Source organism: Thunnus thynnus, chromosome 5 (assembly GCF_963924715.1).
Source record: "Thunnus thynnus chromosome 5, fThuThy2.1, whole genome shotgun sequence".
In the NCBI taxonomy this organism is placed as follows: Eukaryota; Metazoa; Chordata; class Actinopteri; order Scombriformes; family Scombridae; genus Thunnus; species Thunnus thynnus.
This window is the reverse complement of record NC_089521.1, coordinates 27953337-27964843: the sequence shown is the minus strand read 5'-3', so window position 1 is coordinate 27964843 and position 11507 is coordinate 27953337. Positions and strand designations below refer to the sequence as shown.

The window sequence follows — 11507 nt, the reverse complement described above, 5'->3', positions numbered from 1 at the left end:
CATTGTTAAATAAACATCTTTGAGACACAATGTGTCACATTCCTGGACATCCGGGGATGGTTAAATGCGGAAAAAAACGCATCCGTTACAGGCGAAATAATAAAACTGCGCAACGCTCGGGTAAGACGACGTTTATGTTTTTGCATAAAGAAGTTGTTCATTAAATGGAGTAGAATATTTAAGATTATCTCGGTAGGCTTAATTTTAAAGTAGTTTGCTGTATAGATCAACTTTAGGTTTGTTTGTTTTTTTTGGTTTGTGCAAGTTAACTTCAGAGGATCGATGGAGTTTGACTGAGTTAGTTGATAACCAGCTTCGTAGTACTGATTATCTGTACGGCCGATGTTAGGCTCGGTGAAGCCAGATAACGAAAAGATATCCTGGGCATGTTGAACTTGCTTCGTAGTGCAGGTCCCAGATCAGATTAACTTTGTGTGGACAAAAGTGTAGGCCTTCTGCTAATCAGTGAGAATTTTAAAACATGAAAAGAAACTGAAACCAACCATGTCGCAGCTCTGCTAAGAGATCCTTTTATTCAAGTTTAAGGTGTGTTAGGTTTTATGCTTTGAAGTATACCTTTTAATAACATTAGGATCTTATAACGTAAGAGCCATTTTTGTTAATGTTTTGTTGGTAAACCTCCCGCAATTTGCGGGGAGCAGGGCCGCTGTCAATCAGGCAGAGTTTGACGTCATCAGGTGTTATCTGACAAAGGTGTTGCTAATTGGGAGAAGCAAACAGTTTTTGACCGTGCGGTAAATTCTTTCTTTCTTTTGTCTATGTTTGGGTAATGGACTTACAACAGGAACAGTGGATGTACTCTGTGTGTATTTTTGGAAACCCACGGACTGTAAGTAATAAATCACCTTTGTATTGGAAACAGTGGACATTTAGTCATTTTTGCAAGCGTCAAAAAATCAATCAGCAACCGTTGTGGCCTTTTTTGATCGGCAGAGGGGTCACTACATGTAGGTTGATCATGTTTGTCAGGATGTGAACTCCAGAAGGTTCTGGGGATATTTTGACCTGCAGCAGGTCAGTACTGTTAGTTTTCTGCTCTTGTAGTGACTGATGAGTCACAAAAGTGACATCAGTCATAATCATTAATAATATCGTTTTAAATTATATATTTCTAATGTATTCTACACTAATCATCAAATACATGTTTCTCATAGACATTCATTTCTTTCTCCAGATGTAGAATCTGACTGTCAAAGAATCAGTTTTGTGGCTAGGTGAGCTGAATCATTAATATTTACATCAATTCAGATTTCTCTATAATACAGCCCTGTAATGTGATAATTATAGTTGTGTGAAAGAAAAGAAAATTTCCTACATACTGAGCAAATTTAAATGTAAATGGAGTCCAGAGTTTAACCACTGTACAAAATGTAACTTGTCTCTTAAGGAGAGAAATTGGGTGTTTCCTCCAAAATGGACGCTGCCGAAAAAACTGAAAAGTATCCTGAACAGCCACAACTGCCTGGCTCATCCTGCAGGTTTATGAAAAGTGATGCTTCCATGAAGGGTCGTCATGACTTCTGCAAAGAAGCAGCTGATAGGTAACCACTGAATGGATTATCATGAAAACTAATGTGAACATCCATGGTCCAACGAGAATAAATCTCAATGACCTTGATGTATCTTTCTTTGCAGTTCAATTACATCTGAGAAATCAGACCTACCTGCCTCATCCTGTGTGTCTATGAAAAGTGATGCCTCCATGAAAGGTCGTCCTGACTTCAACAAGGAAGATGCTGATAGGTAAATTTAATCTATTCTGGGTATATGTCTCTGTAGTGATGTGACTCCAGGGTTGAATTTTCAGGTTGGTCCAACATTTTGGGGATTGATATTTGCTTTCTGAGTGAGATTAAAAGATAGATATCGGTCTCAGTCAGTGAAATTGTGCTTTTTCTTTTCTCTCTTTCAAAACTGGTAGAGCAGTCATTCATACTGGTTCATATTTTTCTCTGCAAGACAAAGCACTGTGTAAACACAGTGTCTTAACATTTAAGTTAAAAATAACAACATAGGAGCAATTCCTGTAACTTTAATTTGGGGAGCCATACTTGCTTGCCCTCAACTCTGTCTGAATGGAAAGTGAAAATTCAGTAAGGGATTATCCTAACCTCAGCAGAGACAACTTGTGAGAACTATCTTCGGTGTAAATAATTCTTACATTGTTGTGTTAAAACTTTACATTGGTGCTTTAAACAAGACCCAAGGTCATTGTATTTAAGCCACCACAAGATATATTTACAAATCATCAGGCAGACTACTGAAGCACTCTTTGTATTTGAATGTTGCATCAATCAGTCAATGGCTATTTTCTATTAAAACTGGCTGAATTCCAACAGACTTGATTCCTCTTAAAATAACATTATTCTCAATATTTATCTCAAGAGACCCACACGACTGTTCAGAATCAACAGAAATGGATGCCAATGCCATATTCAAGGTGGGTATTTCTCTAATGTCTGTACTTAAACCATGAAAGCTAAAATAAACTACATGGCATCTTCATGTGCATAAAATAACAATAGCATTGTAGTGTATCTTGTTTTAAGCAATGAAATTGTTGTTGAGTTTATATCTTCTGTCTTTGATGTGAACCTACAGTATAAAAGCTTTATTAATTCCACTTTCTCCATTACAGTTGGTGGAAGTTTGTGGCACACTCATTTGGCAGAGAGAGCTTAGAAAGTATAAAAGGATGCTCTTTCCACACCTGTCACAATCTTCTGAGAGTGAAAACCAGGATAAGGACAGATTGACTACTGAAGATAAACAGGAAGACAGCAGTGCCAGTGAGGGGGCTCTGAAGATAACACTACATGTCTTAAAGGACATAGGCCAAAGAGAGCTTGCTAATCAACTGGAGAAACGTAAGTACCAAGAGTAGGAGAATGAAAATATCTGAGATATTGTACTATTTTCTTATTTCATATTTAATCAATTTAATTCCAAAATTTAAAGTCCCCCTCCACTCAAAAATGTGTTTTGCTTATTGTAACTTCAGTTGGATGGTCTTCTCTGTGCAGAATGATGTATAGTGCTGCTTGAAAGTTTGTGAACCCTTTAGAATTTGTTCTATTTCTGCAGAAACATGACCTAAAATGTGATCAGATTTCCATTCAAGTCCTAAAAGTATATAATGCAATTTGTGACCATTTGTAATGTCACAAATTGGGCTCATAGACCCACCCCTTACAGATTTTCAATGAGAACAGCGAAACTTTCCCCCTTTAGCAGATGAATGTGAAAACAGCCTTCTAGTGTCAAACTGCACATAAATCAGTCTGCTCAAACATCCAACTGCAGGAACAAGAATAAAAACATATTTTCGAGAGGAGGGGGACTTTAAACTTTTGAAATGAAAAATATTTGCAAATTTACAGATTTTGGGATTTTTAATGAGGGATAAGGAGTAGATGTCATTTCAAGGATTTTAACAAAATAATTGAACTGTTTTTGTGGGGGAAAAAACAACACATTTGACACAAATCATTATTCAGAGTAGAGTATTTTATATACATCTTAAAACATGGCTGAAGGGGATATTTAAGAAAATCAATGTATTTTGTGTTCCCCCAAAATGCTGATGAGGGAATAATTTGATCAAAAATATATTCATATAGCTTCTTACTGCCAAATGAATTTCTGGGGCTACAAGGTCATTTTTCGTTTCAGCAATGAAATAATGCAATAATGCATAACATTGTCTTTGTTTTATTTGTGCAACTAGACATTTATGGTGAGCTTGATGTCTGCCAACGCAAACTCAGACAGAAATTGAAAAAGTATGAATACATATACGAGGGAGTGCCACAGCATGGAAACCGGACACTTCTCAACAAGGTGTACACCGAGCTCTACATCACGGAGGGAGCCAGCGGAGCCATTAATGATGAACATGAGGTCAGGCAGATTGAAGCTGCAACCAGAAGACAAGCAACAGAAGAGAAGCCAATCAAATGCGAAGACATCTTTGAGCCCCTCCTCGGACAAGACAGATTCATCAGAACCGTGCTGACTAAAGGAATTTCTGGTATTGGAAAAACTATCTCTGTACAGAAGTTTAATCTGGAATGGGCAGAGGGAAGGGTTAACCAGGATATCCAACTCCTAATTAATCTGCCATTTCGGGAGCTGAATCTGATGAGGGACAGACAGTGCACGCTGATACAGCTTCTTCATCATTTTCTTGCAGAGGCAAAAGAATCAGGGATTTCAAATTTTGGCAAGTACAAGCTTGTGCTGATATTTGATGGGTTGGATGAGTGCCGGCTCCCCCTGGACTTTGCCCACAATGAGACCTGCTGCAGCATCTCGGAGCCAGCTTCAGTGGATGAACTGCTGACAAACCTCATCAAGGGGAACCTGCTGCCCTCTGCACACATCTGGATCACCTCCAGGCCTGCAGCTGCAAATCGTATTCCAGTTGATCTTGTTGATCGTGTGACAGAGATTCGAGGGTTCAACAACCCCCAGAAAGAAGAGTACTTCAGGAAAAAAATCTCTGATCAAAACATGGCCAGTAAAGTCATCTCACATGTTAAGTCAACCAGGAGCCTCCATATCATGTGTCACATACCAGTCTTCAGCTGGATATCTGTCACCGTTCTGCAGAAGATTTTAGAAGAAGCAGAAATGAAGAGAGTAGAGGAGGACGGGGACAGAGGAGAGATGCCCAAGACTCTGACACAGATGTACACACACTTTCTGGTGTACAACTCGTTGATCAAAACTCACAAGTACCCAGCAGGACAGGAGGCATCTGAAACTCAGTCCCAGGTCAACATGGATGAAGAGATGATCTTGAAGCTTGGAAAACTGGCCTTTGAGCACCTGATGAAAGGCAACATGATCTTCTATGAGAATGAACTGAATGAGTACAATATCAACGTCAATGATACTGCGATATATTCAGGAATCTTCACTCAGATCTCAGAGAATGATGTCGGATTTCATCTGGAGAGGGTCTACTGCTTTGTGCATCTCAGCATACAGGAGTTTTTTGCGGCAATGCACGTTTTGCACACATTCATCTGCAACAATCAGAACTTGCTGGAACCACAACAAACCATCACCACCCAGGAGGCTCCCAGTGACATAACCAGTCTCCTAAGCAGTGCAGTGGATAAGGCCTTGCAGAGTGAGAACGGACACCTAGATCTTTTTCTACGTTTCCTTCTTGGCCTCTCACAGACATCTAATCAGACTTTGTTGAAGAGCGTACTGACCACAATGAAGGGCAGTTCACTAAGAAATGAGGAAATCGTTGAGTACATCAAGGAGAAGATCAGGCAAAATCTGTCTCCAGAAAGATGCATCAACCTCTTCCACTGTCTCAGTGAGCTAAATGATCAGTCTCTTTTGGAGGAGATCCAAAACTACCTGAGTTCCGGCAGGTTGTCAGAGACCGAGCTGTCACCTTCACAGTGGTCTGCTCTGGTCTTCATGTTGCTGAACACAGACGAGTTGGATGAGTTTGATCTGAGGAAATATTCAAGATCAGAGGAGGGTCTTCTGAGACTGTTACCAGTGATCAAAGAATCCAGAGTAGCCTTGTGAGTACAGAAAAAAACATTATCCTCTGCACCTATCACAACCATTTTATGTAATGTTAAAATTTTTGTTTTTTATAAACTTCTTAAAAGTCTTTTTTTAATGCACAAATTAGGTCATATTGTACAGTCATATCACATTGTAAAGGTGCCATGTGCATCATCTCAAAATATAAAACGAGTGTGAAGTGCAAAATCCATTATTCACTCATTCAACATTTTCTGCTATGAGACATTCTTGCTCTTAAAGTTTTGTGTTGTAAAGCAGTTCTGCAGATTTTCTGTGAAATTTGAACTAGAGAAACGCAATATAAAAATACCGTGGAGGCTGCAGATCTTGCTGCTAAACGACTCATTTTTATGGTTATTATGTCTTGAAATTATGTCTTAAAACAGTTAACAAATTCACACATGACTTAATTGTTGTTTTTTTAAATTCTCGTAGGCTTAAAGAATGCAACCTGGCAGAGAAATGCTGTGAAGCACTTGCAGCTGTTCTAAGCAATTCATGTCTGAAAGAGCTGGACCTAAGTGATAATGACCTGAAAGACTCAGGGGTGGAACTGCTGTCTGCTGGACTGGCCAGTCCAACATGTCAACTAGAAAAACTGAGGTCTGTGAAGTGCTGCAGCAGGCTATCTAAACTATACACATATCCAGTCCTAACTTATATTCAGTGAATACAATTCTGTATTACATTCTGTGAATTACATTTTATTTTTTTCCCTTTAATTTCAGTCTACCATTCTGTGGAATCACAGAGATTGGCTGTGGATTTTTGGCTGAAGCTCTGAGGTCCAACCCCACCCACTTGAAGGAGCTGGATCTGAGTTATAATCATCCGGGGCAACTGGGAATGGAGCTGCTGACCTCTGTACAGAAGGACATTGAACACCTCACTGTCAGGTAAAACATTGAGTTAAAGTTAAAGTCACAAGTTTTGCCTTTTTTGGCTTTAGCAGATTCTAAAGACATTGCAAATAACCTCTCTTTGACTTTTCCTAGCTTGAACGGCAATGCTGAGTGTTACTTGAAATCAGCTCTGAAGAAATGTAAGTTTGTGTTTTCCCAAAGAAATCAATGACTATTTCCTTAACACAGACAGTCAAAGCCACATTCATCCTTAAATACAGTGTACAAGCACCTGGTTTGAATATCTTATATTGTTTATGTTTCATCAGATGCATGTGAGCTTACCATGGATCTGAGCACGGCCCATTCACTGCTGTCTTTTTCTGAAGACAACAAAAAAATGACACGAATGAAAACATCTCAGCCATATCCTGACAGCCCTGAGAGATTTACAGACTGGGGGCAAGTGCTATGTAAAGAGGGTCTTTCTTCTCGTTGCTACTGGGAAGCCGAGTGGACTGGAGAATGGACAGGTATAGGAGTGGCTTATAAAGGAATCAGCAGGAAAGCAAAAGGTAATGATTGTGTCCTAGGCTACAATGACCAGTCCTGGAGTCTGCGCTACTGTCAAGGAAAATACACTGCCTGGTACAAGAAGAGTGATGCAAGCATATCTGTCCCATTCTTCGACTCCAAAAAGGTTGGAGTGTTTTTGGACTGGTCAGCTGGCACTCTGTCCTTCTACGCCGTATCATCAAACACCATGACTCACCTGCATACCTTCCATGCTAAATTCTCAGAGCAGCTTTATGCAGGCTTCAGACTGGGATATGATGATACTTCATTAACTCTGTGCCAGCCAGAGTACCCATAAATACCCATATTCAATGTATATGTTCATAAAACATGTACATAGAAGAAATAAAGGCTGAAAATAAAGGGATTTCAGATGGCCTTGTTTCTGACATGCTATTTCAAATTATATCAATAGTAAATTCCTATCAACTACAGTAACTGTGCCCATCAAGTCATGGATTTCTATCAGAACTCTAGGCTGCTTCTCATCTGCATGCTGAAATGTGTAGTCACCTAGTTACCTTTGCTCTTTAGGGACATCCAAGTTCCTTACCTTGTCCTCTAGGGTTAGGGTTAAACAACCTGCAAAAGACACCCATGCATAAGGAGTTAGGAGTCACATATTGGTAGGAAGTGGGAATTGCTAATTATTTCATTTGGATCCTGAATAGCATATCAGGAACACACTATCTGGAGTCACTATTGGTACACACAGTTGCCAACTGGGCAAACTCCAAGGTCATGTGTTAAGGTTAAAAGTTTTTGAGAAAAACAAGTGAGTGGACATTGTTATAAGACTTTTATTCATTGTTTATAAGTATATGTCATTGTGTGTTCTGGCAGTTTGAATATCTTCCCAGGAAAATTGTCTGTTTTTTATCTGTACAGAACAGATGATAAAAAATAATACAAAGATAAAACTGCATCTCAACTTTATGTTAGGACGAAAGAATGCAAGTATCAGATTAACTGTATGTTTTGTGTATAACTGTAATGTATTAGGACACAGACACCAAACAATTAGCTTGTTTTATCTTGCATTTATTTTCTGTAATGACTGCACATTTTCATGTGTTTGAACTATATTGTTTGCACATTATATTCTAATGCATTTTTTACTGGTTGATAGGACTGTGATCATTGGGTGACAGTGTTGAATTACATGAGAAAAAAAGTAAAGTAGAAATTGGTCAACAAGCATGTCACTCAAAAAAAAAGGAAATAAATAAATGATTCATGTCAAAACCTGCACACTGTAATCTAGCATATTGGCTTTGACTTTCATTCCACTCTTCTCTTATTGACTCAAATAAATCCAGACCAAACTGCAGAACAGATAATTTGCAGATAAAAGCAATTCACTCGTGTTATAAATTATTACTTAACTGTGCAATGTAAGTGCAGAAGCAGTAAAAACTGGATTCTATTTCAAAACTATGAATCAACACTCTTAGAAACGTGTATCTTGTTCCCACTCGTATAAAAGGAATTTGTTACAAGTGAATCATTTAGTTGGCAACTGCTCAAAAATGATTAGATCCTTCCCCTCCACAAAGAAGGTCCTCAGGTTTGTGGTGCTGGTCATTCCTGTGGGTCAGTGCTCTGCAGCAGCTTTGGCTGAGGGGAGGAAAACACAAGGATGACATCAGTGTTTCTTCTTGGAGTCGAAGAAATTAAATATTTAATTTGCGATAGAATCTGATTTTAATAGGACTTTAATTTCTAGTAGATTTCATAAGGACAAATTGCTTCCAGGGGAAAATGCCCCTTCTAGTTATAGTTTTTAGTTTGGCAAACCTGATACCTAGATAGGACATGGGTCATTTAATATTTGCAACTATAATGTATATTTTTAACTGACAATAAAACAAAGAAAATGTCATTTACCACACCAGTTAGACCTAGGGGATCTGGACCGCTTTGTAGCAGTAAAATGCTTTGTTCCTGAATAATGCAGGAGTCGCACAAACCACTGTGTATGTGTCATATAAATGTCATTAATCCTGCAGTTCAATCCAGTGTTTTTTTTCATCTTATATATAAAAACACACACACAACACACACCAAAACACCCCTTGCCCATAGAACGCCACCATATTTCACCAAAGTAGTCCTTATGATATCGGAGCCACATTGACCAAAGCAACAGCTGAGAAGAAACCTGCAGCTCTTTGGCAAGAGTATCACCAAAATCACACAAACCAGACTGCACACAGATTTTTTTCAGGGACGTGATAGATATAAGGAAGGCGTTCCTACTCAAAACTATAAAGTGTTCAGCCAAAAGTAAGGTATGATGTTATTTTTTAGAAAGTTGTTTTGTTTTCACATATGAATCTACTTTTTCTGTTCCAAATGTATGTGACCAAAATAAAATTAATCAGAAAATGTTAGGTCACATTATGTCAGGACACAAAAAATGACAACGTATTGACATTTTAAAAGAAAAAAAGTTTGTTTGAGTACCTTTTGTCCCCAATCTGTGTACATCCTCCACCAAACCAAAACAGCAAATATTGAGACATAGAATACAATGAATCCACACCAACCGAAAGGGGAATGGCGGGTATACCTGGACCAGACATTTCACCGACTCTCCAGCCACTCAGTCCCTGCACACCAGGGACAATGATAAATCATATGTTGCCAGTTGGACAGTCTTGGATGAATCACACTAAATGTCCACCACTGCTCCACAGTGCGATGTGAATAGGTTGCAGAATAAGAGTAAACTTTGACTGCAGATTTATTAATACGCCAGCAGTAGGCTACCTCAGTGGTACCCCTTGTTTGTGTTTGTTTCTAGATTTACTTTGTGTTTGTGTTGTTGTACTTCTACCTTTGTGAGAAATAACTTGAGGTTTACACCATAAGAATCAGGAAAGTTATATTAAGTGAGAACATTTTTGGCTGGTCTGTGGGGCTATTAGAGCGATGACTTAGTCTTAGTGTAATGATAAGGATTTTTTAAATTGAAGTATAAGGGCTTAGGGAAGACATGTGCTGTAACTGTGATGGTTGATGCTAAGGGTTAAGGAACAGTGGATGCATTATGTTGATGAAGGCTCTCAGAATGCTGTAATATAAAAGTCTGTATGATTGTAAATTTGTGTGAATGCACCCACCTGCGACGAGTTTGCTCTTGCGCGAGGCCTCTGAAGCCAGCGCATGAGACACATTCATGATCTTCTCCTGCCGCTGTAGAGCTGAGTCCAGCTCACTGAAGTCCAGCGGTGCAGACGGCTGAATGTTCTGAACACTGTGGAAAGGACACACACACACACACAGAGGACTATAAACCAGTGTATTCTTGAATGGCACGACTTGTTTTAAACTAAAAAGCAACTGGTAAGCATGATATTCAGTCAATCTAGGAGTCCTTATTTTGAAGTAACGGGTACATTTCCTTCACGTTTAATGGCCTTTGAATTAATATATTGCTATAAAGTTTCATTATTGCACAATGATTATGTCTCTGACAGTCTTGTAGATTTTAATTTAACCAAGTATCACAGTTGAAGTGCTGTCTACCTGGATTTGGCCAGAAGGTTTTTGATGCGCTCAGTCCTGCGGCTGCGTTCCTCCAGTTCCTCTGGACTCAGAGGCTCCTCAGGGTCAGATTCCACATAGCGCTCTGGGATGGGAACTTTCTGAGGTTTGGACAGCTGCAAGGGTGGAACAGTCATGATGGACTGATGAGTAAACAGCTTTTTCTGATTTATTATTACAGTGCAACAGGAGGTTTAAAGCAAATAGTCTGACTGGTCAAATACAATTTTCATGCAAAAGTTCGGTAGTTTGTGAATCATGTATGTAGTTTGACATCTAGTAAACTAAGGCTAGTTTATTAGATGTTAAAACTGTGATGCCGAGGAAGTTTTCTCCTGTGTTGTTATTTTTATGGGTATTATATATTATTGCTACATTAATACAGAGGAGTTAAAACCTAAAGAAACCTAGCATAAGTGATGGTGAATCAAGTCAAGAAGAAATGTGCACTAGGACAGGTTTCTTGAAATTAGAAATCCCTTCATGTTGAGCATCAGGAATAATGTGACACTGACTATTTTTCTCCATTCACTTCATACAGTATCTAACCAATAATTCTGAAAACTTTTAATGGGTTTCAGATAAATTACACTGACCTTATAAAAGCAAACTGTAAAATGAACCATGTAAACTTTTAGTGAAAGTAATATATTAAAAAGTTCTGCCTGTACTGCAACTATGACATGGAAAAGGTTGCAGATCAACAAAACAATGCAAGCTGCTCTTGAAAACATGCAAAACTCAGTATAAAATATATTCTTTTTTATGTAGACCACATCTCTTTCATGAGGGTCAGTTAATTAAAAAATAATTCACATCCTAAACCTGACAAAATAGACTGTAAGTGGGGAGCCGAACGCACTTTTGTGAGATTGTGAATGATGTTCTAGAGCAACTGTAAAGTGCAGATTTGGAGCTAGTAGAGAATCAACATCTGATGAATCTTCACTGACTGACTCC

The 11507-nt window shown here is 38.7% G+C and overlaps 2 protein-coding genes across 12 annotated transcripts in view; one reads left to right on the top strand and one right to left on the bottom strand.

Annotated features, from left to right (window-relative positions):
* Positions 1-68: 68 nt before the first annotated feature.
* Positions 69-8296, top strand: LOC137183447 (NLR family CARD domain-containing protein 3-like). 5 transcript variants are annotated; one of them, XM_067590517.1, is made up of 12 exons: positions 75-120; positions 806-850; positions 1196-1235; positions 1409-1562; positions 1657-1764; positions 2407-2461; positions 2660-2888; positions 3749-5573; positions 6016-6183; positions 6309-6476; positions 6576-6622; positions 6752-8296. In XM_067590517.1, exons 4-12 carry the CDS (start codon positions 1435-1437, stop codon positions 7294-7296), a joined length of 3273 nt encoding a protein of 1090 aa, XP_067446618.1. In that variant the 5' UTR covers positions 75-120; positions 806-850; positions 1196-1235; positions 1409-1434; the 3' UTR covers positions 7297-8296. The 5 variants fall into 5 exon arrangements, with proteins under 5 accessions (XP_067446619.1, XP_067446618.1, XP_067446616.1 ...); XM_067590515.1 differs by having other exon boundaries at positions 88-120; positions 955-1235; XM_067590516.1 differs by lacking the exon at positions 75-120 and adding an exon at positions 955-1035 and having other exon boundaries at positions 127-850.
* Positions 8024-11507, bottom strand: part of plekha7a (pleckstrin homology domain containing, family A member 7a) — a 143181-nt gene continuing 139697 nt past the window's right edge. For all 7 annotated transcript variants that reach the window (XM_067590505.1, XM_067590512.1, XM_067590510.1 and 4 more), the window contains 3 exons: positions 10530-10663; positions 10124-10257; positions 8024-8615 (listed from right to left, as the gene is read on the bottom strand). In XM_067590505.1, the coding sequence (XP_067446606.1) occupies positions 8593-8615; positions 10124-10257; positions 10530-10663 (291 nt within the window). In that variant the 3' untranslated portion in view covers positions 8024-8592. The remainder of the gene's footprint in view (positions 8616-10123; positions 10258-10529; positions 10664-11507) is intronic.